Below are 22757 nucleotides of genomic sequence, written 5' to 3'. Positions count from 1 at the left end.
CAGAACCATTTCTTGTGTTAAAAAAAATCAGTTAAAAAAGGAAAACTTACCAATCTCATGACTCTCGCCATCCAAAATCCAGCTCCTCCTGCAGATTCCACAAACAAAAGCAACTGTAAGCACATAATTAAAAAGACACCATCATCACATGAGAACTAGCAGGCTAACTTAATTTTGTTTTGCAAATGGACATCAACCAAAAGGGACTAGAGACACAGTGTAGAGTGATGGCAGCAACCTTCTTTTCAGTTGGGTCAATAACCTATCTGGTGAAGTTACATAATGTATTATAGTATAATAAATGACTAAGGTTTTATTGCCCATTGGACATTTTTTTTAAAAGTAATTACATGAATGTTCATGTTCCACTTGCCTTTTTTTATTTCCCCTCGCAGGTTGCTCTGAAAAACACGGCCACGCTGCTTTTTATCTCAACACAAAAACTGGTGGGTTTCAGTGAAATTGTTCAATTCTCCTCTGCTTCTCTTAAAAGAAGCACTTCAGTGCTAATATGCTGTGCAGTCAACCAATAGACGGTTAGTCACATGACCCACCTGTGGCGCTAGAGGGAAAGAAGAATAAATCCTGCATTAACCTTCAGCACTTTCTTCACCGGCTCAAGCAGCAAACTGTGTTTAAATATTGTGAGAGAAATACAACCCCTCTGACTATTTCTTTTAGTTATTTTCCACATCTATCCATCTACCTATTCTCTGGAGCAACAGTGTGCATACAGGAAAGAGTCTGGACCTGTCAGTTCTGAAGTCAATCTAAAGAACCACAGGAAACTTTCACTTTAACCATGTTTAAGATTATTTACATTAATTGAATTCAACTTATTTATATAGCGCCACATCACCTTAGTGATCTTACAAAAAAAATGCTGTTAAAATGAACCCAATTTGGGTTATTTTGGCAACCCAGTGCTGGGCCAAAAAGGGACCGACCCAGCCATGCGTTATTATAAATCACTAGGGTTGAGTTAAGTATTTAACCATCATGTTGGGTTATATTTTCAATGCAAAAATGGGTAAAATAATTACTTTGTTGAAAGAAAAAAAGCTATCACAAAATGGGTTAAAAAAATACAACCCAAATTCCGGGTTGTCCATTACACTTAATAAATTACATTTCAGTTCACTGCTGACTTAAAAGATGCATCAATAAAATTAAATTGTTATGAAATTATGAAACAAGCACATCATGTCCCAGCTATTTCTTTATTGCCTTAAGCAAACAATATAATCATAACTAATTTAACGATCCAATACATTTAATTAAAACATGAACAAAATGGTATTGAAATATGTCAAATTAATGTCATATACATGTTACTCACACCAAACCTTCTTTTGTAAAACAACTGCACTTTCAATGCAAAATTCATAACAAAAAGCAAGGTTTTCTTTTCAGGGATTAAATTGTCATCAGTTAAAAAAAAAAAAAGTTTTTAATTTTTTATAAACCATAAGGACTGACACTGATGCATTGATGGGCTCCCCAGCATCAGAACATGTGGACACTGTTGTCTCTGGTCAGGTCGTCCACCATGTGAGATCCAGTCTGAGAAAAAGAAGAAGATTCTTAACAGTTGTTTCAAAAGGTTAAACACCAAACCACTCTCCACTTGACATAAATGACAAGGCAGTAATGGGCTATTGTTATTGTACAAAACTGAGTAAATCTGTTTTAAAAGGAAAAAAATAACCCCGCTTTTTTGGATTTCATAATTTTTATGACAGTTTATTGACTTACCTTTTCCTTTGACATGCTGTGGCAAAGCGTCTGCAAGTACTAGACAGGTTGCAGTTGGCATTATAATGGCAGACTGCAAAAGTGACGAGTCGCCTCTCCAATCCAACGTCAGGTCAAACCAACCCAACATGTGACCTACAGCATCAACCCAGCATTTGGGTTATTAAAATAACCCAGCATTTTATAGGGCACTTTGTAAGGTTGATGCCGGTTGACACCTATTATAAAAAGAAAACCAACAACTCAACATTTACCACTTGAGCAGCAGCTGGAAGGTTAACCTAACTTTTAATAGGAAGAAACCTCTGACCAGGTTCAGTGGTGGGAGGGCACCTGCAGTCTCCACCGGTTGGAGTAAGGGGAGAGCAGAGAGGAAAAAGATAAGCATAGAAAGATAATAAAGAATAAAAACATGGCAGGTTAGTGCAACACGAGACAAAGAGATACCAGCAGAACAAACACAAAGAAAAAATGGGAGCAAGGACAAAGTTAATGATATGCAAAAGTGTCACAGAGAGTGAAAGAGAGAGTAGAATAAAAATAAGAAGATCCTTCGATCATGGAAAGTCTCCAAGGAGGCTTGGCCTGTACCAAGATAACCAAGTAATGATCCAGGGTCATCAGAGCCATCCCTAACTATATAGCTTCATCAACAAAGAAAGTTTTAAACCTAATCTTAAAAGTAGAGAGCAGTTGCATTCTTGGAGTGTGAGCAGGAGTAGCTGTAGCCGCTTCCCCCCCAAAGCTTCAAATACTGAACCAACCCGCCCACAGTCCCTGTGATACAGGATGAATTTTAAGTTTTTAATAGACCACATGAGACAGCAACTATCAGCTCAACAACACGCATGAAATTTAGATTCACAAAAAAGAATGATTTACTGTAATTCTGACACAAAGAAACTCTTTGCAGACTGAACCTTTTTAGTGTGCTTATAACGTATTACAATATGTAGCGTCACTACAAATTCAATGTCAGTAAAAGGCTTCTCATAATCAGGCTACATGAGGATTAAGTCATTAGCATCTATATTGTGCTTTCACTGTAATATACACAGAATAAGAGTAACTTGTGTCCCCTGTAATGGGTATGATCAGGTCTCTGCACATAACTTATCAGAAAGGTTTACTAAAGCATTAATTAATTAAACTAATAAAGCTTTACCATCTACTTCTCCCACTTTTTACACCCCACTCAGGGCAACTACTGGTGAACATATACAATTCAGTTCCTGAATAACATGAAATGTGACCATTCTTACTGGAAAACCTGGATATAAAAAGATGTTTGACAAGCAGGATTTGAGGATAAAAGGGCAAATGCATAAAAAGTTTTTTTTATTATTATTAATGAATCACTTCCACTTTGGAAGTGGATGCATAAAGACATAGAAAATAAAATTAATTGAGACAAGCAAAGTGGGCCCAAACAAAACACAGCAACAACACCGAACCTTTTACTGAGCAGACAGCATTTTGATTGTATACATACTTTTTTCTTTCAGTTCCCATTATTGCTCCCCAGTCCAACAGGAAGAGTTGTGAATCACAAAAAGTAGGAAATCGAGGACAAAGGAAAAAGCAAACACACTCGCCCCCTTCAAACCTAGAAAATAAAAAGTGACAGGCAGCTGCAGTTAGGACCAGTTACTGCTCATTTCAGGAATGTAACCAAAAGGTTTCATTTCTTTCAAACATGATTTTGGTTCTTCCCTTAAGCTGGGATCCATTGACCCCAACCACAGACAAGGATTTCAGTTTAAACTGAAGTCACTTACGGAATGATGAGCTTACAAATATTTTCCTGGATCCATAATGCTCAAAGAGGTGTAAAAGCACTGATTACATTGTATACTTCAACATTTTGTCTCTGTGTAAGTTCAGGTTAAAAGAGACAAAGACAGAGATCATTTTTTTACGGGAGATTTTCCCAACCATAACCATTTACAATTCAGATGTTTACAGAACACCATTTAGAGAGTGAAAGTACAGTTTAGGAAAAAAAAAAAAGAAAAAAGGAAAGCTTGAACTCTGGAGTAGTCCTTGTCCCTGCAGATGTGGATGTTTGACTGCCTGCAGCTCAGTATTTAATTGTCCACTGCTTGATGGTGGCATCATGGGAGGCGGTGACTAGAGTGTGCTCATCTATCCAGGCCAGGCCACTGACATGGTGCAACCGGTGCGCGTCTGTGGACATCAAAGTATTTAACAATTTTGTTACACAGATGTCTTGAAAAAGAGGTGTTCCATTACAAGACAAACATCCGAGGTTCAGTTTGCTCATCAATCAATACTTGCTGAGCTGCTCAGTTTTAATTTAAAATTCTTCATGAAATTGAGCCTGTTTTTTGATAACATCCATTATTTGCACCTGTATATTTGACCAACCTGCCAGTTTGATCCTCTGGTCTGCATCACCAACCGTCCAGATATACACCAACATGTCCATCCCACCAGTTGCAAAGTGCTCATTATCAGGTGACCAGGCCAAAGTCACGGGTTTGGCATGGTGTCCATAAAACTCATTTTTGACCTGACAAGAAAATAAATAAAAAATTGAAAAATTCAAATTAATACAAAACAGCTATAAGAGGTAGACACTGAATATTCCACAGAGAGGATGTGCAGGACAGGCGATTTTTACCGAGTAGCCGTCGGCCACAGTAAACGCTGTGGCTGCCTTCTTCTCATCAATGACAGCCAGATAAGCTCCATCATTAGAGTAGGCCATGTCTGTGATGGGCCCCTTAGCTTCAAGAGTTTGACCCTCGTCCTTCAGAGTGTTACCCTGAATTGAGTACAGGTAGATTTTCCCATCCTAAAAGGAAAACAAAAATTCTAAGATTTATCATTGTTACTTACGAAGACATACTGATGGTACTTTGTACTCAAAAGAATTTTCCAAAATTGGAGCTAAGCCAAATAAACTCATGTGTGCCAAGTTCATCTGTGTTCTTAGATGCCCACTTACGGCTCCCCCGACTGCAGCGGTGGTGCCTCCAGGATGGATAACTCCAACCTCTGCTTCATAGCCAAGATTGTCCAATGTGAAGACTTTCTTCTTATCCTTCAGCAAGACAATCTAGGAAAAGCAATGAATAAGGAGTGTCAGTTCTCAAAAATTAATCATCAAGATATGAGTAGACTTTATACTTGAATCAGTGTTGCTGTGATGATTAATATAAAGATATTACCTGGCCAATGCACACAGCCAGAGACAGCCCTCCCACTGCTACTGACACACTTTTAGGCTGGAAATCCATCTTCACCATATCAGAGGCACTGAAAAACAACAGTTAGGGTTATTTATATGAAATGGGGGGAAAACAACCACTAAAACATTTTGACATGGGGCAATTGTGGATTTCTGAAAGCCAATATTGAAAAAAATAAGATAAAACAAAACATAAAGTACATACAGCATTTGTAAATGTTCAATGACTGCTCCATCAAAACCTAATCTCCTTATAACTAGAAAACTACTTTACCCATATTTGACTTCCAGTATCATCACCAGACCAAATGCTAAACAACATAATCACCACCATGTTCATATCATAATTACTACCCACATAGCATCATGTGATGAACCCACCTGTACTCCTTCTTGCTGAGGTTGGTGTAGCGCAGAGTGTCATCCATGCTGCACGTCACCAACTCGTTGGCATCGTCCGTCACCATCTTGCTCACCTGGTTGCTGTGGCCCTTCCCAGAGAAACAATCATTCTCTCCAGTTTCTGCATCCCAGTAATGTGAGGCAAATATTAAGGAAAGAAATAACTGCAGACATGAATAATTACTGTGGCAGAAAAGTGATGACAAAGTGCATACGGCAAGATATAAATACACATAGTGGAGTGGAGCCCACAAGACAAATGAGCATGGAGCTACCCGCTCTCTATAAACAGAAGACTGCAGAATCTGCAGGGAATAGGACAGCCATTAACAGTGAACTATCTTCTTGTGAAACAATCCCATCAAACATGTTTCACAACTCTGTTCTCGTGTCTAAAGTTGCTAATCGGATCGTAAACAACATCACCAACAGCCATATGTAAAAAGAAGTCTTGGCCCTGATATCTGCTGGCTAAACCAGAACCCCTGAAATATTGGCTGTTACCCTCAGGAGGTTAAATCAGCCTGAGACTGACAGCCAATGAGTTTCAAGATTTTGGGCTACTTTAACTGCCTGCACACTTTAATACATGAAATAAAACATTATCCGAGAAAATATTTAAGTTTAACAATTGCTCCCTAAAGTTGTTTAACACGGGCAGTTTGTTCACAGTTGGAAAAACACTGCAAGAATAAGGCTCTCAACATTTACCTTTTAATTCTGTTGGTTCAAGTTTTCAGCTATTGATTAAACAAAAAACACAAGCACAGCCCATTTTATGTGTACATGTTCAAAAGGAAAGGATATTGATGTGTCCATCGTGACTCCCCGAGTAGATGTATGTTCGCCCTTCATTTTTTTGAACCGTCAGACACTGGATGGATTTGCTGTGACCCTGGAGGATGAACAAGTTCATGTTTATTAGAATATATGTGTTTAAGACCAGTTTTGCACAATGTTACCTCCCAATCATGGATCACAACTGTTTTCAGAAATTACAATTTGAAAATATATCCAGGGTTGAGGGTGAACCAATTTTAAATGTTAAAGTTTTAAATACACGCTCCTTAATCACACACTTGCAAATCACAGAATGTATTTGCACATTTTGGACGGTTACCTCGGTATTCATTTATGCTTATTTACATTTCACAAATTACAATACCTGTTGCATCCAGTGATGTTGTCTACTTTACCAAAACTTTTTCAACATAAAAGGTTAAAAGCAGCCTTGTCCCCTTCTTAAAGAACAAAATAAAAAAATAATACAAAAAAAATAATCAATTGTAGCACAAAGTTTTATTACCATCAAGAAGCTATTGATAATATTCAGAAGTAAAATCCTTAAACTCTTGAGTCTGACCTTGACTGTGCGTATGGGCCGGTCGGGGTTGTTCTTGTCCAGGTAGTTGATGTATCCTGACAAGGAGATGCTGAGAAGGTGGTCTTTCTGCCACAGGCAGCCCAGCTGCTGGTCTGTCACATCAGAGCCCATGTTGAAGGTGGTGACAGCTGTACCTGCGCCGACATCCCACAGCTTCACGGTCTTGTCCCCTGAGGCAGAGATCAGTTGGGAGCTGTCAGGGCTCCAGCTGACCTGTAGGATATGACGCAAATGGGTTGAAAGAAAAATATATAAGTGTATTATGCAGGTAACTTAAGTTGCAAATTTTGGGCGTAAAGGGTGTATAATGAATCTTTAGGTGACCCATTAATGCCCATTCAACAAGAGAAACACTAAGTCCATTAGTACGTAAACAAATTAATCGATTGAAACATCTAAGCAGTAATTTGAGGACAGAAAGCGGTCATTTCAGGGCACATAATCCCTCATTTGAATAGGGATGTCAAGTCTGCTTTTGTGCCCAAAGACTCTGGGCAGACTGCATGTGAACTCACTAGCCTGCTGAAAGCCCACACATCTCAGTTCCTGTTATGTTTCAAAGATGTTGAACACAAGTGATGATCAGTTCAGAAAACACAGACAAAGATAAGTTGAGTGATGTAGAGTTATAAAAAAAAATTATTATTTTTTTTTTTTTTAAAGGAGAACACTTACAGCATAGATTCCTCCTTTGTGGGCCTTCTCTCCACCCAGTGAGCCAACACGTTCACCAGTCGCTCCATCATAGATACAAATCTGTGGAAATTATACTTGTCAAGAAGACGAGAACAAAGTTCTGTACTCAAATAAGGTTTGTGTGATTTTCTTTTTCTATACAAGTCTGCATCTTTAGGTGAAGCCATCCCTTAAAGATTTTCCTATTGTCACATGTCCACACCTGGTAATCCAATATTTACCTGGCCATCAGCGCCAGCTGTTACAAACCGACCTCCATCAGGAGAGAAACGAACGCAGTTGACAAACTGGCTGTGGTCCTTTAGTCATCACCGTGGAGACAGGAGAGAAGAAAGTAGTGGGAAATTATCCATAAATAGAGGTTTCTGCACATTAGTATACAGTCCGTAGCATCTTTTCTTTTACAGTACACAAGAAACCTGAGTAAGATCCTGTGCAATATCACCAAAATGTTAAATCATTCAAAAATTCACAATTTTAACTGTTATCTTATTGTGACCATTTTAAATTAAAGTGGAGGGTACATGCTCTCATTTATTATTAAAATCAAATAGGTTAAACAGTACACTGAAAACACAGGTCGCATACTTTCATACTTCTAATATATTTAAATAAAACATGACATGACTGGCAGGCGGAACAAATGAATGTGTTTATCACTCTCAGTCATCCTTATGACAGACAGAAGCTCGCAGTCCTTCCTCATTTCAGACCATAATGGCTGACCAAGGCCTCAGTTTGATTAAAAAAAAAGGGGCATTGGGAGACATTGCAAAAATATGTAATAATAAACCAGCATAAGACCAGAAAATAGCATAAGGAAATAGCGATGGATGTCCCGGGCCAACTCTTAAGAACATTATTATCAAAATAGTTTGTGGCTGCTTTCCCTAAACAACCTTGTTCCTGATAAGAAAATTACATGAGGAGGGCTCTGTGGAATGTCAATAAACTGCTGCTCATCCTGAACTCTGCAGCCTTCACTACTAACAACATCCAGTCCCAGGAGTTGATATGCAGAGGAAGGTATTTAAACAACAGGATATAGGCTGAGGAGGAATTTAGTGATGCTTCTTCACTTCAAAAAGCTGTGCAACAAGTTAACAATATTTTTCTTTCAAAACTGTAATTCAATTTAAAATGTGATTATTTACAACAAAACAAAACAATTTACTTTAATCCAAGAAGATTTATACTAACCATTCTAGAAATAATACATAATCAACACTTCCTGCTTAAAAATGTTTTAAACATTTGATTTTTCTGTGAATGTGACTCACACTCGCCAAGAATTTATGGGAGAAGTGGATTATGTAATATGGAAACAGGCAAACAAGGCAACACTGTCACAAACCACCAGGGTGTGACAGATTTGAAATTCCCAACGGGTGTTAAAAGGCAACCAGTTCAAAATCTGGTTGAAAACGTCTTAAAGCTAAAGCCATGCTTGCACGTGCAGCCAACTCAAACAGGCTCTAGTTACTTTGTTTAAACAGAAATATTCCATTTTTTTGAAAAAGCTGCTTAAAAGGCTGAGGTTAGAAAAATTAAAAAGCAAATTTGAACCTTTGCAACTCACCCGTAATGTGAATTTGAACTTGAAGGGAGGCCCTTCGAAGAAGGAACCACAGGTATCATCACTGGCAGTGGCCAGGCGGTAAGGGCGCTTCTGCCTTATGTCTACACTGTTGATTAATTTTGCATGGCCAGACACCTCTCCCACTGATGAGCCAGAGTCCCACAAGAACACCGCCCCAAACCTACAATCAGGTGAAGACGCAGACAATTGTTACACATTTGTGGGATTGTGAAGCCTGATGAGTTTTTCTTGTATATTAACAAGGACAAAAGCAGAGCTTAGACAACACACTGCTTCAACTTGCAGTCAAACACACTAAAATACTCACCCTCTTTTTTCTTTTTTTTTTCATTTACCACTTCCCGACACGTTAGGTTGACAGCACAAATAGTTATTTCTTCATATTTTAGACAAAAGGCATGACAACGATCATGACAACGATCAAGCCAGTCAACACTAAATACTTTATCGTTGTACATAAAAGCTATTAAATATCTAAAGCAAAAAAGTACATCTGAGCCAAGTGGGAATTAATCAGTGAGACTGCTTGAAGTGAGAAGAGTATCTCATGAGACTGAGTGATCATGTCATTGTTAAATGAGGTTTGGTCTCATTTAACACTTAACTTTAAACTATTAAATAGTTGTATACAGTCTAACGTTAAAAAAAAAAAAAAAAAAAAAAAAAAAAAACACGTACTTCTCTCGCCCATCCCCAACAACAGCGATCCTCTTGCTGTCCTCTGTCCATGCAATGTCCTTGATCTTTCCTGAAATAGGGGTGTACTCGTACTTCAGCAGGTGCTCCTTCTGGGTGGTGTCCCAGATACGGATCTTTCCTGATGCATCTAAGAATTTAAAACAATGATTTCACTATTATTAACATTACTGTGGTAACTATGTGCACACATACGTCCACACATACGTCCACATGTGTTCATGCGTGTCTTTTACCTCCAGATGCGATGTAGAATCCACTGGGGGCATACTTGGCAACAGTAACTGGATGGGCATGTTCAGTGTAAATCTCTGCGATAGCCGGGTTCTTTAAAACACAGAAAACATGAGATATCAGCAGGTCTGACAAATGGCACATATGTGGTTCATTCCCAAATCAATACAAGGTCAAGGGAAAACTGCCAATCATTCCCATTGGCTATAACTTTTATTAATTTACAAGGTTGTGGCTTCTAAGCTTTACGTAGGTTTCTGATTGTGTTCAAGTGATACCCATTTTATTGATTACTCAGTTCAACCACCAACTAAAAATCTACAAGCTAACATGAAAGTCAAAACTTCTTCTGCATATTATCAGTTGAAAACATTCACTTCCTTCCTGGTTAAAGGACAATTGAAATGTATTTATTTTTGCTGACATCCAGTGTTTGAGGCTCTCTCTATGCTGCTGTAATCCATGTTCGATACAAACTGACATCACCCTCAGGTGTGGTTAAAGGTGGAAAAGAAGCTGTACTCTATTTTGGTGTGCAGTATGTTATGTAGTGGGAAGGGCACAGACAGTGCTGAAATTAGATTAAACCAGCATTATGCGAGTCACATTTTGGAGTGTACCCAGAAGGGCAGTAAACAGAACTTTTAACCACAAGCACAAAGAAATTAAGCTTTTGAGTTTGGTGTTAAATAGTCTTTAAAACTTGACTCACTACATTCCGCGATTAACTGCAATTATTTAGTAAAATGTCATCATGACTAACATGAATAATGGCCAAAACAAGACCCAGGTTTGTTAAAATAAATGAAAGAAAACAATAATAAGCAACATTTGTGAATGCAACTTAAAAAAAAAAAAAAAAAAATTTTAAAAATCAAATTACTTCAATGTTTCTGATGATGACACACTTTCCATTGGTGTAGAGAAAGTTGTTGCCCTTGGGGTCACCACCAATCACTTTTGCAACTCCCCTCTCCATCTGTGGGAGACTGGCAAAGACATGTTCTAAAAAGAGAAGACACGAAAAGAAAGATGAGAGGCAGACAGATCACGTAAAACACAACCACAGATACATGGCCCAGCCTATCCGTATTGGTCAGGTCAGTGGGTTTTTTTTTCCTCCCCTTAAAGGAAACAACTTAAAATGCTAGCGTGTTTAGCCATTCCAACAAAACACCTGAAAACCAATCAGATAAAAGGGCATGTCTCTTGGGCTTAAATTGTCTTCTAACATATGAATGGACAATATGGACAAAGTGAGACATCACAATATTTTTGACCAAATATCTCAGATGCATAAGAACAGATAAAATGCATGAGAACCGATAAAATGCATACAATTAAACACAAATAGAGTCAAACTGTAAAATAAGCAATATGCATTTTAAAGGCGCAGTAGTTCAAGTTCAGGTAGGTTCAAGAGAGCTTCAAGAGGAGCTAGTTAAAAGGCTGATGTAAAGAGATGTTTTGTGCTTTCTTTTGAAAGTATTAACTGAGCTCACTTCCCTGATATCTAACTGGTGGTTTGTTCCACAGCTTTGGAGCGTAGCTGACAAAAGCTGAATCCCCAATTTTCTTTCGGCTGTTGCTGATAACCTCCAATAAATCAGAAGCAGGTGATCTCGGTGTTCTTGAAGGCTCATAGTTAACCAGAGCTTTGGAGATGTAACTCGGTCCGAGCCCATTAAGAGCTTTGTAGGTGAGGACGAGGACCTTAAAGTCAATCCTGTGTCTTACAAGGCCGCCAGTGCAGAGCAGCCTGAACTGGACTGATGTGTTCTCTCCTCTTGGTTCTGGTTAATACTCCTGCAGATGAGCTGAAGTCTATCTGTTGTTTTCTTTGGGAGGCCAGTAAAAAGTGCATTACAGTAGTCCAGTCAGCTAGAAATGAAGGCATGAATCAACTTTTCGGCATCTGTCTGATTTATAAACGGCCACACCTTGGCTATGTTTCTAAGGTGGACAAAATATGTTTTCATCACTTTGTTAATGTGGGTCTGAAAACTTAGATCTGAGTCTAAGATTACACCAAGACATGTTACGTCTGATCTTATCCACAGAGTTAGTTGCCCCAGATCATTTCCTACGATTTCTCTTTTTGCTTTGGGGCTGACTAAGAGGATCCTCGTTTAATTTAAGGAAATTATTGCTCATCTGCATAACAATAAAAACAAACATTGTGCTCTCTAATGATGTTTCCCAGTGGCAGGCATGTAAAGTGGAAATAGTACAGGACCAAGGCGATCAAAGACAATATCTTGTCTCATATGAAAATGCATAATAATAACAACAACAACATAAATGTATTGGGGCCTTTCTTCTGTGCTCTTGTAAATTTTTTGACAACATTAACATGTGAAGGGATTGTGGTACGATGATCCCAGGTTTATTGTTAATCTTTAATTGCCGATATCATGGATTTGGTTGGTATCTTATTCCAAGTATAATATATACAAAAATTTAAAAAAAAGATCAACCACTTATCGATATAGACAGGTACATATAATTATGTATTTATTGTGCATTAATTAAGAATGTGAGTACCAACAACATTGATACTAACAAGACGCTTGTAAGGAGGTTGGTGCGCTTGAAATTGGGCTTCCGCATTGCCTCATATAACACAATTGTATTTTCGACGATATTAGTTTCTTGCAGCACCGACTAAGCAAGAAATTTACAGTTAAAAATCTCAACAGCCACACATTTCTGCGATCTCCTTCCGCGGCAGAAGTCCGTCCCTGCCAGACAGTCTGTCTGTCTGTCTGGACATGTCATAACAATGCGATGTGGGCACAACTATTTCCTCTGGCTGACGTTAGCTCAACCAGCGACCGCTGACTTCAAAGAACAGCTTTTGACGGGCTGCTTTTCGTGCCAGAGCACCCTCACAGCAAACCGTGCTTCTCAGACACAGCTCCGTGCTAAACCAGGCACAATATTGCCCAAACAGAGATTTTGTCTTTCAATTTCGGGATGAAGTGTCAAAATCATGCAGCTATGGGCGAGGCTAGCTAGCTGCGGGCTACCAGGATGGCTAGCCGGATCGCCTGACAAAGTCTCGCCCAAAATAAATCGTTTCGTCGTATTTTCTCCCAGCCGCTGACATTAAAAACACAGACTTACTCTGATCGACTGGCATGTTTCCCTGTTGGCCTCTTGCTTCGCGTTACTCTTGTAAATGAATGAAAGAGTGGAGACAGAGAAGCTCCTCGGGCTGAGCACTACACTCCCTGGTCACACAAACACGGAAGCGGGTGCAGCGCTCGTTCTGCCTGGCTGTGCCCATATATGGTAAACTCAGACACCACGCTGCGACTGTCAGCCAGTAGCCGCGCGCTGGAGGCGTTGGGATAAATTCCACCTGTATTTGGTCTGTCAGGCTAAAGGGCCAGCCGAAATCTCCACCAATCAAAATGACCAGATTCGGGAGTTCGCGGTGGTGAAAGACGTAATCACGCCAAGTAAAATACCACAATGTGAAAATACTCCACTGCAAGTTAAAGTCCTGCATTTAAAAACTCCCTTTAGTCAAACTATGTAAGTATTAACAGCAAAATGTAGTTATCTAAAGGTAAAGTCCACACTATGTAGTAATGCTCCAGTCAGTGTTTTACTATTACATATGATGTTTTCAAAGTAATATTACTGTTGAATGAATGTATATTTTAGTGCTGTAGTTGTTTAAGGTTGTGCATATTTTAACTACTTTATGTCATGTTTGTAAATTTGATCTACAGTAATGCATCATACTACATGGGATTATAATGTGTTTGTACTGTTTCTATTCTGTAAGAACCATGCAGCTCTAAAAAGTCAACAAACTTAGAAAAACAATGCATTTTCCAGTGAATCCAAGTAAAATAGTTTATTTGGCTTAAAAAGTAATTTAGTGTATTTTTCTCTGCACATAAAAGAACATCTAATATGAAAAACTGTCATCTTAAAAAAAAAATTGTCATAAAAAATGACTGAAGTACAATATTTGACCATGAGATTTAGTGGAGTAGAAGTATAAAGCTGCATAAAATGGAAATACTCAAGTACAAATTCTTCAAATTCAAATTAAGTACTGAACTTGTTTAAAATATAATTTTTGACATTCCACCCCTGGGGGTTAACACCAGTTTGTGCTTCTTGTGTGCTACATCCAGGTTCACAGGGCTTTTTTCATATTCTAAAAAATACGTGCCCCATCTGATGTGCAGAATGTAAGGACTGCCTGAGAGGCCTAAATCAGGGCAACAATAACTCATAATCTCATGCTCTGCTTTGGCTCCAGAGAATTATGATAGTATGAATAACTAAATGATTTTCCCAAGAAGGTGAACAGGGACGATTTAATGCGTGTCAGAGGGTAACCTGCTCTAGAGTGTCGTGATGGTGATTTTAAAATCCTCCGTCATCCTGTCTGTCACTAGACAGCGTCGCCTGCCTGGAATAGGACTGGGAACCCCCTGTTCTATTTAGGATCCACCTATTTCAGAGTGCGGACCTCTGTGACAGCAAATGTAATATTGCAACACTATAGAATTGAAAACAATAAAGTCAAAGGCAACGATTTGTAGAGAACGATTTGTAACGATGAAATGTAAAAATGTGTGTCCTCAGCACAGGGACAGAGGAACTGTTCGACATTTAGGGCCCCCTGAGGTCAACTCAACAACAACTCTGACACACAAAACAGCTGTAATCCCAGGCAAGTATCTTCCCCTTAGACAAATCACGTGTGCTACCTTTGCATATTGTGCCTTTTGTTTACTTTTGTTCTCGTTCCCCTTCAGATAACAAAACAAACAGTCACCTTGCTGTCATTGTACTCCCCATCATCTCTTCCCTCTCTCAGAACTGTTTCTGGGTTGCAGTCTAAGAAAATACATGTTTCAGACTGAGACATGTAAACTGAGGACCCTGGCTTATGCTCTTGCGTTGGCTGCCTGTCATCGGATCTGCCGACATTTTTTTTGGAGCAAGTGTCCCTGTGGACGAGGCAATTTGCGTTGATTTACCTATCATACAGTAACTCTGCTGTCCAGCAGGGAGCAGTGTAGTTCTGTAGTTATTGCTGCTCCACCTCTGCACCACCGAAGTAGTAGTATTTGCTGCGTGCTGTGACGATGGCGGCCGCTTTGAGAGGAAGCTTAGTAACATTGGTCAAGGTGAGTGTAAAGATGCTGTTACAAAGCCTATTATGTAAATAAATAGTAGTAAAGACGATGCTGTGTTTTTAAATAGTATTTTGTTAAACTCAAACACCATGTTAGTATCAACTGTCAAAGAAACTGACAACGACTGGTGCCGTCTGTGTCTTAAGCTAACCATGAGCCTCCTTCATGGTCACATATCGTCCTAAGAATTGCTTTGATTTTACAGTTGTCAGTAAATACTTGTCAAACAAGCCAATCCCACGTGTTAAAAACCGTATATCTTGGATGGCTCAAATAGTTTAGCCTCTTAGCCTGGGCCAGTTAACCCTGACATGGTAACCTTCCTGTCCTCAGTGAGCCACTGATTACTTGCAGACCTAACCACAAGCTAACAAGGGACAGCTCGGATAAGAAGTCTGTCTCTTAAGATAATACTATTTAGGTTTAGTTCCATCTCCAGCTTTCTTGGTAAATGTCAAAAGATGTGCAGTTGCTTAGATGATCTCCTTTTTTGTTCTGTTAAAACTAAAGGTAAGATGTCATTTTGACAGATGACAGCAGAAATGTTTATTTCAAGCTCCCATTTTGCCTGGTGGTCGATGGCTGATGATCATTCAGGATCATCTTTAAACACATTTACTCAAATACCATAAATCACACCAATTTCTTCCCACCTCACTTTTATTTAAAAATTAGGATAATTGCAACAGTTTCCCAAGAGTCAAAGGTAGCATCAGATAAATCATATAATTAATCTTTAATCCTAAAAAGAGGTTTTTTTTTTTACTCTCTATAATATATATATATATATATATATATATATATATATATATATTTATTTTTTTTTTTAAGTAGAATAAAAATCTTCATTTAGACAGGTGCAACATTTTCCTAATTTTAACTTGAAGCTTTAATTTCAGCTCTAAAATGCACAAAGAACACTGCCTTCCTCTCATTTCCTCAGTACTGAAGACACTGCCATTTTGTCTGTGGAAAACTCTTGGAAGTGCTCCCATTTCATAGGCGTCTGACCAAAGATCACAAGTAAACAAAAGAGTTGGCAATCATCAGTATACCCAAAGGTGTTGAAGGGATAGCTTCTACGATGAGGACAATATTAGAGAGTATGCAAACTTACAGCATATCATCTCATGATATATTATATTGTGCTTGTTGTAACGATGTCTATCTTCCTGTCCTTTTAGGGCCTCGGCGGCCCCCGGTGGCAGCAGCTGGCGTCTCGACCACTGAGTGTGTCTGCTGGTCTCTGTAATGCAGAAACCCCACCGGCTCGTGCCGATGCTACCTTCAAGGTCACGATGGTACCAGGGGATGGAGTGGGACCTGAGCTGATGACTGCTGTCAAAGACGTCTTTAAGGTACATTTTACGAGGACAGAGAAGAAATCAAAAGCTTTGAGAATCCAGGAACAAAGTTTGGCTTTAAGATGGTCACTCTTTAAGCTCACAGGCAGTGTTTTGTTTCTATGTAAAATGGTGGTTAAGGTTGACTTCTTTTTGCCTTCTCCTCAGGCAGGTGATGTCCCAGTAGAGTTTGAGGAGTTCCACCTGAGTGAAGTCCAGAACATGGCCAGTGAGGAAAAACTGGAGGAATTGTTGACCTCTATGAAGACCAACAAAGTGGCCATTAAAGGTAGCCTTATTTGTCCTGTGGTTCTTCTCTTAGAGTTCATCTCCATTTTAAATTAGATTATGTTGTTATTACAACATAATCTAATTTAAAAGACCTGCAGTGAAGTTCTTTGGCTTAGGTAAAGTATGTTAGGTTGTAAAAAGCAATGAATGGCTCTAACATCTGTTATTGTGACATGTTTGGTTTTCTAGGAAAGATTCACACTCCCATGGAGTTCAAAGGGGAGCTGGCTTCATATGAAATGAGACTGAGGTAAGTAAATTATACAACACACAAACAATTCTGTATTTGTACCCGTTTTAGAATAACTCTACATCTCTTTCCATTCCTCAGGCGTAAACTGGACCTGTTTGCAAATGTGGTTCATGTGAACAGCCTGCCAGGCTACAGCACTCGCCACAACAACCTGGACCTGGTCATCATCCGCGAACAGACTGAGGGGGAGTACAGCTCCCTGGAGCACGAGGTAAACAGGGCTCCACCGCACTGCAGTCAGCCGATGAATATACTCACTCCAATTGGGAATTGTTTTTTGTTTTTTTTCATTGAAGAGGTTTGAATGATTTTTGTCCAGCATTAAACTGGGTACACCCTCTTCTTGCTGTTCAGAGTGTGACGGGTGTGATCGAATGTCTGAAGATCATCACCCGAGAGAAGTCACGGCGCATCGCTAAGTTCGCCTTCGATTATGCCACCAAGAAGGGCCGAAACAAGGTCACAGCTGTTCACAAAGCCAACATCATGTCAGTAAATAGAACAACCTCCCTCTTTGTCTTCCACATATTTTGAAATCATCGTTAATTGTGTTTATTTGGGTCATTGTTTACAGCAACCCTTGTCTTCATCCTGTCTTATCACAGGAAATTAGCTGATGGCCTGTTTCTGCAGAGCTGTGCGGAGGTGGCAGAGCTGTACCCTAAAATCAAATATGAGACCATAATCATTGATAACTGTTGCATGCAGGTATATACAGCCTCACCATTCATTCCCCTGACTTTATTATTGATGATTAATTATGTAAAATAAAATGCATATAATTTTTTTTAATATGTACATTTACATTTATTACTTGGAATTTTGTAGCTAGGCTTGATTTTAAAAAAAGAAGAAGAAAAAAGAAAATATTGTACTTTGATTTTTCTGCAATAATTGATCATCATCATTTTTAATGTGTGTTTACTGACTGGCTGAACACTGCTGATTATGTTTTAGTCTCACTGTCAACCTCTCTTTGTCTGTCTTACTTGCTGCAGTTGGTCCAGAACCCGTACCAGTTTGATGTGCTGGTGATGCCCAACCTGTACGGCAACATTATCGATAACCTGGCAGCAGGGCTGGTTGGAGGAGCAGGAGTGGTTCCTGGAGAAAGCTACAGTGCAGAGTATGCTGTTTTTGAGACTGTGAGTTTCCAATAACCTCTTCTCCATCTGTTTCAAAGCTTTGCCCGGCTGTCGTTCTCAAGGTTTAGAGTTACTCATTCTTGTTTAGAGAATGAAAGAGGAAAACTACAGAAAGTAGCATTACATATTAAGGTGGTATTACTATTAATGGACTATTGGTTAATCAATTATTTTATTTTATTCATCCCCTGTATCTCGTTTCTGTTTCAGGGTGCACGTCACCCCTTTGCACAAGCTGTAGGAAGGAACATTGCCAACCCCACAGCCATGCTGCTCAGTGCTGCTAACATGCTCAGGCACCTCAAGTGAGTCAACTGCTGAAGCCTTGTAGAAACAAGTACATCACATTTTACACAAATACCAGATCGTGTGTCCTGATCCACCATAAACCTCAGAGTTTTGAAAACAGCCTCAAGTGGCTGTTTGTCTTCACATGGATACATGTCCAAGACAGTTCCGGCCAACTCTTTATTGTTCCTGTGTTGTGTTGCAGCCTGGAATACCACTCTCAAATGGTGACAGATGCTGTCAAGAGGGTCATCAAACACGGCAAGGTAAGTGTGTGTTAGTTCTACCTCCTCTCTGCCTCCTGGTGCATGCAAGCACTGAATCTGCGACTTCCATGACATAAAAATGCCCAAAACCCCTAACAGAATTAACACTCAAAGAGATAGCTTTTCTGTGCCTCATAATACTAACAGAGTAAAATGATAACCGATGGATATGTCAAGCCAACGGGACTCCTGTCATTCTGTGTTTCTGATTGAACACGCTCTATCTTGGTTTTGTGGGTCAGTAACTGCAATGTCACATACACAAAGTGTCAGAATGTAGCAGGCACTTCAGAAAATAAAAAATACAATATAAATTGAATGAGTGCTTTTGCAGTGTTCATTCCTAAGCAGCCAATCCTAGAGCTCCGTCATTTAGATCAGTCAAATAGCAGCTATGGTGCCAGTTCTTGACCTATAAATACCCCTATTTAACAACCTGCATATTTTACTATAGTGTGTTAGAGAGCCTTTGATTTCCTACATTTGAAATAGCGATATGTAAACATGGTGCTTGGCTCCTTTCTTTCATTTCTCCTCTTGCTTAATTTTGTCTGTCTTGTACGTGTCCCATGTTTTTTGTTTGCTAGAACTGGACTAACTGTCTACTGCATCCGCTCCTTGCTGACAAACAAACACTGACACAACTGACTAACCTTTAACCCCCAGACGGCTGTCAACCGCCCTCAAAGTGGACGATTTATCACTTGATGATCATTATTTAGGAATGTTTGTGAATTGAGAGCAGTTTTCCAGCTTGTTGTCTGAATACCCCTCCCTTTCCTTCTTCCCTCTGCTGTAATTCCCTCCTCTTCTTGTACCCCATTATCCTCTCTCTCTCTCTCTCTCTCTCTCTGTGTGTGTGTGTGTGTGTGTGTGTGTGTGTGTGTGTGCGCGCGCGTGCGTGCATGCGTGCGTGCGTGTGGTCCCAGGTACGGACACGAGACCTCGGCGGGTACTGTACCACTGGCGACTTTGTGCATGCCATTGTGGAAAACCTGCATCACCGACCTGTTTGAACTGGATGCATGTTGAGACTCAACTCCCCTCACAACATCAAATGGAAACTGTGTCACACAGTATTGACCAACACCCTTAGTGACATTGTAATCTTAATGGTTTTTCGTGGGTTTGCTAAAAGATCCAGTGGAATCAGTGACTAAAAAACTGTACAGCTCACATGGCTTCCTCAAGAATTTCAATCATGTAGCTCAACCTCATGTTTCCTCTCGCCATGGATGCCCCTCCTCCCTCATAGTGACTGACCACCCATCTGCATTTCTTTTTTTGCCTTTTCAGTTTTTTTACTTCACTGATAAAGGTCATCTGTTCACTTGGTTTTTTGTATCCATCCCTTTTCACGTGTTGCTACTTTTTTGGTGTATTTCTCTGAATGTTTCAGCCATGTTTGCTGTCAAAACTGCCTCCTTCCTATTACACATTATTAGTAGAGCAGCCAGACTATGTCATCAACAGTTTCTATCAACTAATCTACTTTGGCATCACATTTCAGCACCAACTTTGCAATTTGTTTCAAATTTCCTCAATTCTCAGAGCTGAAAAACCCTGAATGTAACTGTAACTCAGTATACAGTATAACACTGCTACACCATGTGTTACTAATACTATAACAACTCCTACTTACAAATGTCTTTTATTTTTTATAAAACTCTCATTGCAGGGCTGTAAATGTTGAAATTGCTGAGTCACTGAATGGTATAATGCAAAATCCACATTTCTTTCATTGAATGTGAAACAACTTTCTGGTGCTACACTACAAATAACTGTAATGATCATTCTACAGTTTCTTGGTATTCACATATAATGGTCACAGTGTCCATATATCAAGTCCTCTGTTCATTGTCAGTGCAGCTTTGCCGGACTAGACTGAGGTATGAATTGAGTTACTGTAGTGAACTGATGAAAGTCATCACAGTGTCACATTGTTGTAATGATGCTTTTAGAACTTAAAGCACTGCTCTATCTATGACCCTTTCATCTGTTGTGCTTTTTGTACTCTTTTACATCAGTTTAGAAATGATTTCACATGTGACAACTTGTTCAGCAAAAACAAATAAAAACAAAGTACATTTGTGTTGTGACCTTTGGTAGACATGCGAAGTGCCGTGTCATGTCCTTTGAATACCAGATTAAGTCACCGTTTGACTTTTTCACCTTTCAACAGAATCATATAAGAAAAGACATGCTGGACAACAACAATGTGTTCTCATACGTTATTAACAAGCAGATTTCTGTGCATTAAAATACTAGATCTGGTTTACACATGAACAAAGCTGATACTTGTCGTGAGCATACAGTATCTCGCTGCTTACACTATATGTTCTTTCATCGAGTACAGTTTTCAAAGGCTCTCTAACATGTAGGAAACGATACTGAATGTGGACATGTGTTGCTGCAGCTGTGCATATAGTAACACGCTGTCCTTATGTTTGCAACAGGTGCGCACTGGAGACCTGGGGGGCTATGCAACAAGTGACGAGTTCACCCGGGCTGTCATTGCTAGCCTGGCACCCTAAGCGTTGTATTTGTGAATCTGTCAGCTGCTGAGATGCACGCACATTTTTATTTATTTATTTTTTTTAATAAATTTACCTTCTGTCATACAGACAGTACACACACAGTACAATGTATTCCAGCAAGAGCCCACGCACATTTTCCTCCTTAAGCAAAGTAAAAGGCAGATGAAACGCACACACGCTATGTCCACAAACTCTGGTTTGCAGTTAAGAAAACATTTAATATGACATTTAAAGCAGAAAAAAAATGGTTTTAACATGTCATATCTTTTAATCAGCGTACTAGTAAACCAAATACATATCTGCCATTCACATTCTTTTCTCTAGCAACAACCTGTAATTTCTGCTTGATGGGTTTATGTCGGGACATTAACCAGCAGTCAAAACAGAATGTATGTATACTTCAATATTATTTATTTACTTAAAGTATTTGCATATTGCTTCTTCATTTATGATGAGATATGAATAATAAAAGAGAAATTACTTCTTGTGTACTAAATCTTTGCATGAATGTTAATCGAAGACTAATGCAGTATTTAGTGTTATTAAAAGTTTAGCGTGGCTGCTGGTGGCTCGGTCTGCACACATCACTTCAACGCCTGAGGAGCTCAGATCCTAACGCCCTCCATTTGTCCAATCATATGCAAGTCAGAATGAGAATTGATCAAATTTAAGAATATCAGAGTCTGTCTGTCTTTGATAGACACATGATGGACTGCTGAATTGTGTATGACAATACAGCACATGCACATACAGATCTCCAGGTCCATGGAGCACAAAACTGAATAAATGCACCGTGTTCGTACTAGTCTCACTCTAGTCCCCACTTCTAATGGAATTAGGCTGCAGCTAATGATTTTTCTTATTGATGAATATTTGATTTATCCAATCTCAAAATGAATGAAAAATGTATTTCACTTTTTTTTCAGAATCTATGTTGACTTAAACAAATTGCTGGTTTTGTCAGGAAAAAAAATCCAACTGTTAGACCATAATCAATCAGCAAATATTCACTTTTGACAAGCTACAAGTATTTTCTTAACTCAAAAAGAACCTAATGAATGAACAAATTGTTATTAAAGAATGTTTTGCCCACTGAACACTTCCAATTACCCAAGATTTAATATTTGATTATTTGTTTTGCAAAACATGCATTTAAAATTTTTCAAACAGAATAACTTGTAATACTAACTGAGGACAACTAATTATAGGTTACAGCTAAAATGATTGTCAATCATCTGAACTTTTTATTTTCAACCCTTTATTTCTTCTTGTTAATGCAGTGTGTAGTGTAAGGCCTAGTTAGATGATCTAACTAAGCAGTACCTTTAATAAATGTACAATATTAAAGTACAGCTGCACAAGTTAAGGTCCTGCACTCAAAGGTAAAAGCATTCATAATGCAGCACAGACCTAGACTGGCATACCCGGACCCAAGTTTACTGTGTGAATATATACACCGGACCCACAAAGGGTCCCTGTACCTGT

At 39.1% G+C, this 22757-nt stretch overlaps 3 protein-coding genes across 4 annotated transcripts in view; 1 reads left to right on the top strand and 2 right to left on the bottom strand.

The window, feature by feature from the left end:
* The window catches only part of slc2a9l2 (solute carrier family 2 member 9, like 2), a 90581-nt gene extending 90499 nt beyond the window's left edge, over positions 1-82 (bottom strand). The window contains exon 1 of the mRNA XM_069144584.1: positions 51-82. The gene's annotated coding sequence lies outside the window, so the exon portion shown is untranslated. The remainder of the gene's footprint in view (positions 1-50) is intronic.
* Positions 83-3076: 2994 nt separating this feature from the next.
* On the bottom strand, positions 3077-13225 carry wdr1 (WD repeat domain 1). Its single transcript, XM_069144366.1, has 15 exons — positions 13108-13225; positions 10865-10986; positions 9984-10074; positions 9730-9877; positions 9031-9211; positions 7673-7750; positions 7431-7511; positions 6735-6968; positions 6179-6266; positions 5351-5507; positions 4950-5037; positions 4727-4837; positions 4400-4573; positions 4144-4288; positions 3077-3942 (listed from the first exon to the last, which is right to left on the bottom strand). Exons 1-15 carry the CDS (start codon positions 13121-13123, stop codon positions 3836-3838), a joined length of 1821 nt encoding a protein of 606 aa, XP_069000467.1. The 5' UTR covers positions 13124-13225; the 3' UTR covers positions 3077-3835.
* Positions 13226-15040: 1815 nt separating this feature from the next.
* idh3b (isocitrate dehydrogenase (NAD(+)) 3 non-catalytic subunit beta) lies at positions 15041-21768 on the top strand. 2 transcript variants are annotated; one of them, XM_069144233.1, is made up of 11 exons: positions 15041-15140; positions 16334-16507; positions 16661-16781; positions 16973-17033; positions 17115-17247; positions 17391-17524; positions 17642-17744; positions 18035-18181; positions 18392-18486; positions 18675-18735; positions 21192-21768. In XM_069144233.1, exons 1-11 carry the CDS (start codon positions 15099-15101, stop codon positions 21267-21269), a joined length of 1149 nt encoding a protein of 382 aa, XP_069000334.1. In that variant the 5' UTR covers positions 15041-15098; the 3' UTR covers positions 21270-21768. The 2 variants fall into 2 exon arrangements, with proteins under 2 accessions (XP_069000334.1, XP_069000248.1); XM_069144147.1 differs by lacking the exon at positions 21192-21768 and adding an exon at positions 19665-21159.
* The last annotated feature ends 989 nt before the right edge of the window (positions 21769-22757 follow it).

Source organism: Embiotoca jacksoni, unplaced genomic scaffold (genome assembly GCF_022577435.1).
Source record: "Embiotoca jacksoni isolate LCO1_2020_lvr unplaced genomic scaffold, fEmbJac1.0.p SCAF_1, whole genome shotgun sequence".
Lineage (NCBI taxonomy): Eukaryota > Metazoa > Chordata > Actinopteri > Embiotocidae > Embiotoca > Embiotoca jacksoni.
This window is presented reverse-complemented; position numbering and strand designations above follow the sequence as displayed.

Excerpts from the sequence above, each read along its gene's own strand:
- wdr1 (XM_069144366.1), bottom strand. Across the intron at positions 7,512-7,672 it reads CAGCTGGCGCTGATGGCCAG|ATTTGTATCTATGATGGAGC; the intron begins GTAAATATTGGA and ends TAATTTCCACAG. Across the intron at positions 6,267-6,734 it reads GGCCCATACGCACAGTCAAG|GGTCACAGCAAATCCATCCA; the intron begins GTCAGACTCAAG and ends TTCATCCTCCAG.
- idh3b (XM_069144147.1), top strand. The coding sequence starts at position 15,099 with ATGGCGGCCGCTTTGAGAGGAAGCTTAGTAACATTGGTCAAG. Across the intron at positions 17,745-18,034 it reads TTGATAACTGTTGCATGCAG|TTGGTCCAGAACCCGTACCA; the intron begins GTATATACAGCC and ends TACTTGCTGCAG. Across the intron at positions 18,736-19,664 it reads GGGTCATCAAACACGGCAAG|GTACGGACACGAGACCTCGG; the intron begins GTAAGTGTGTGT and ends GTGTGGTCCCAG.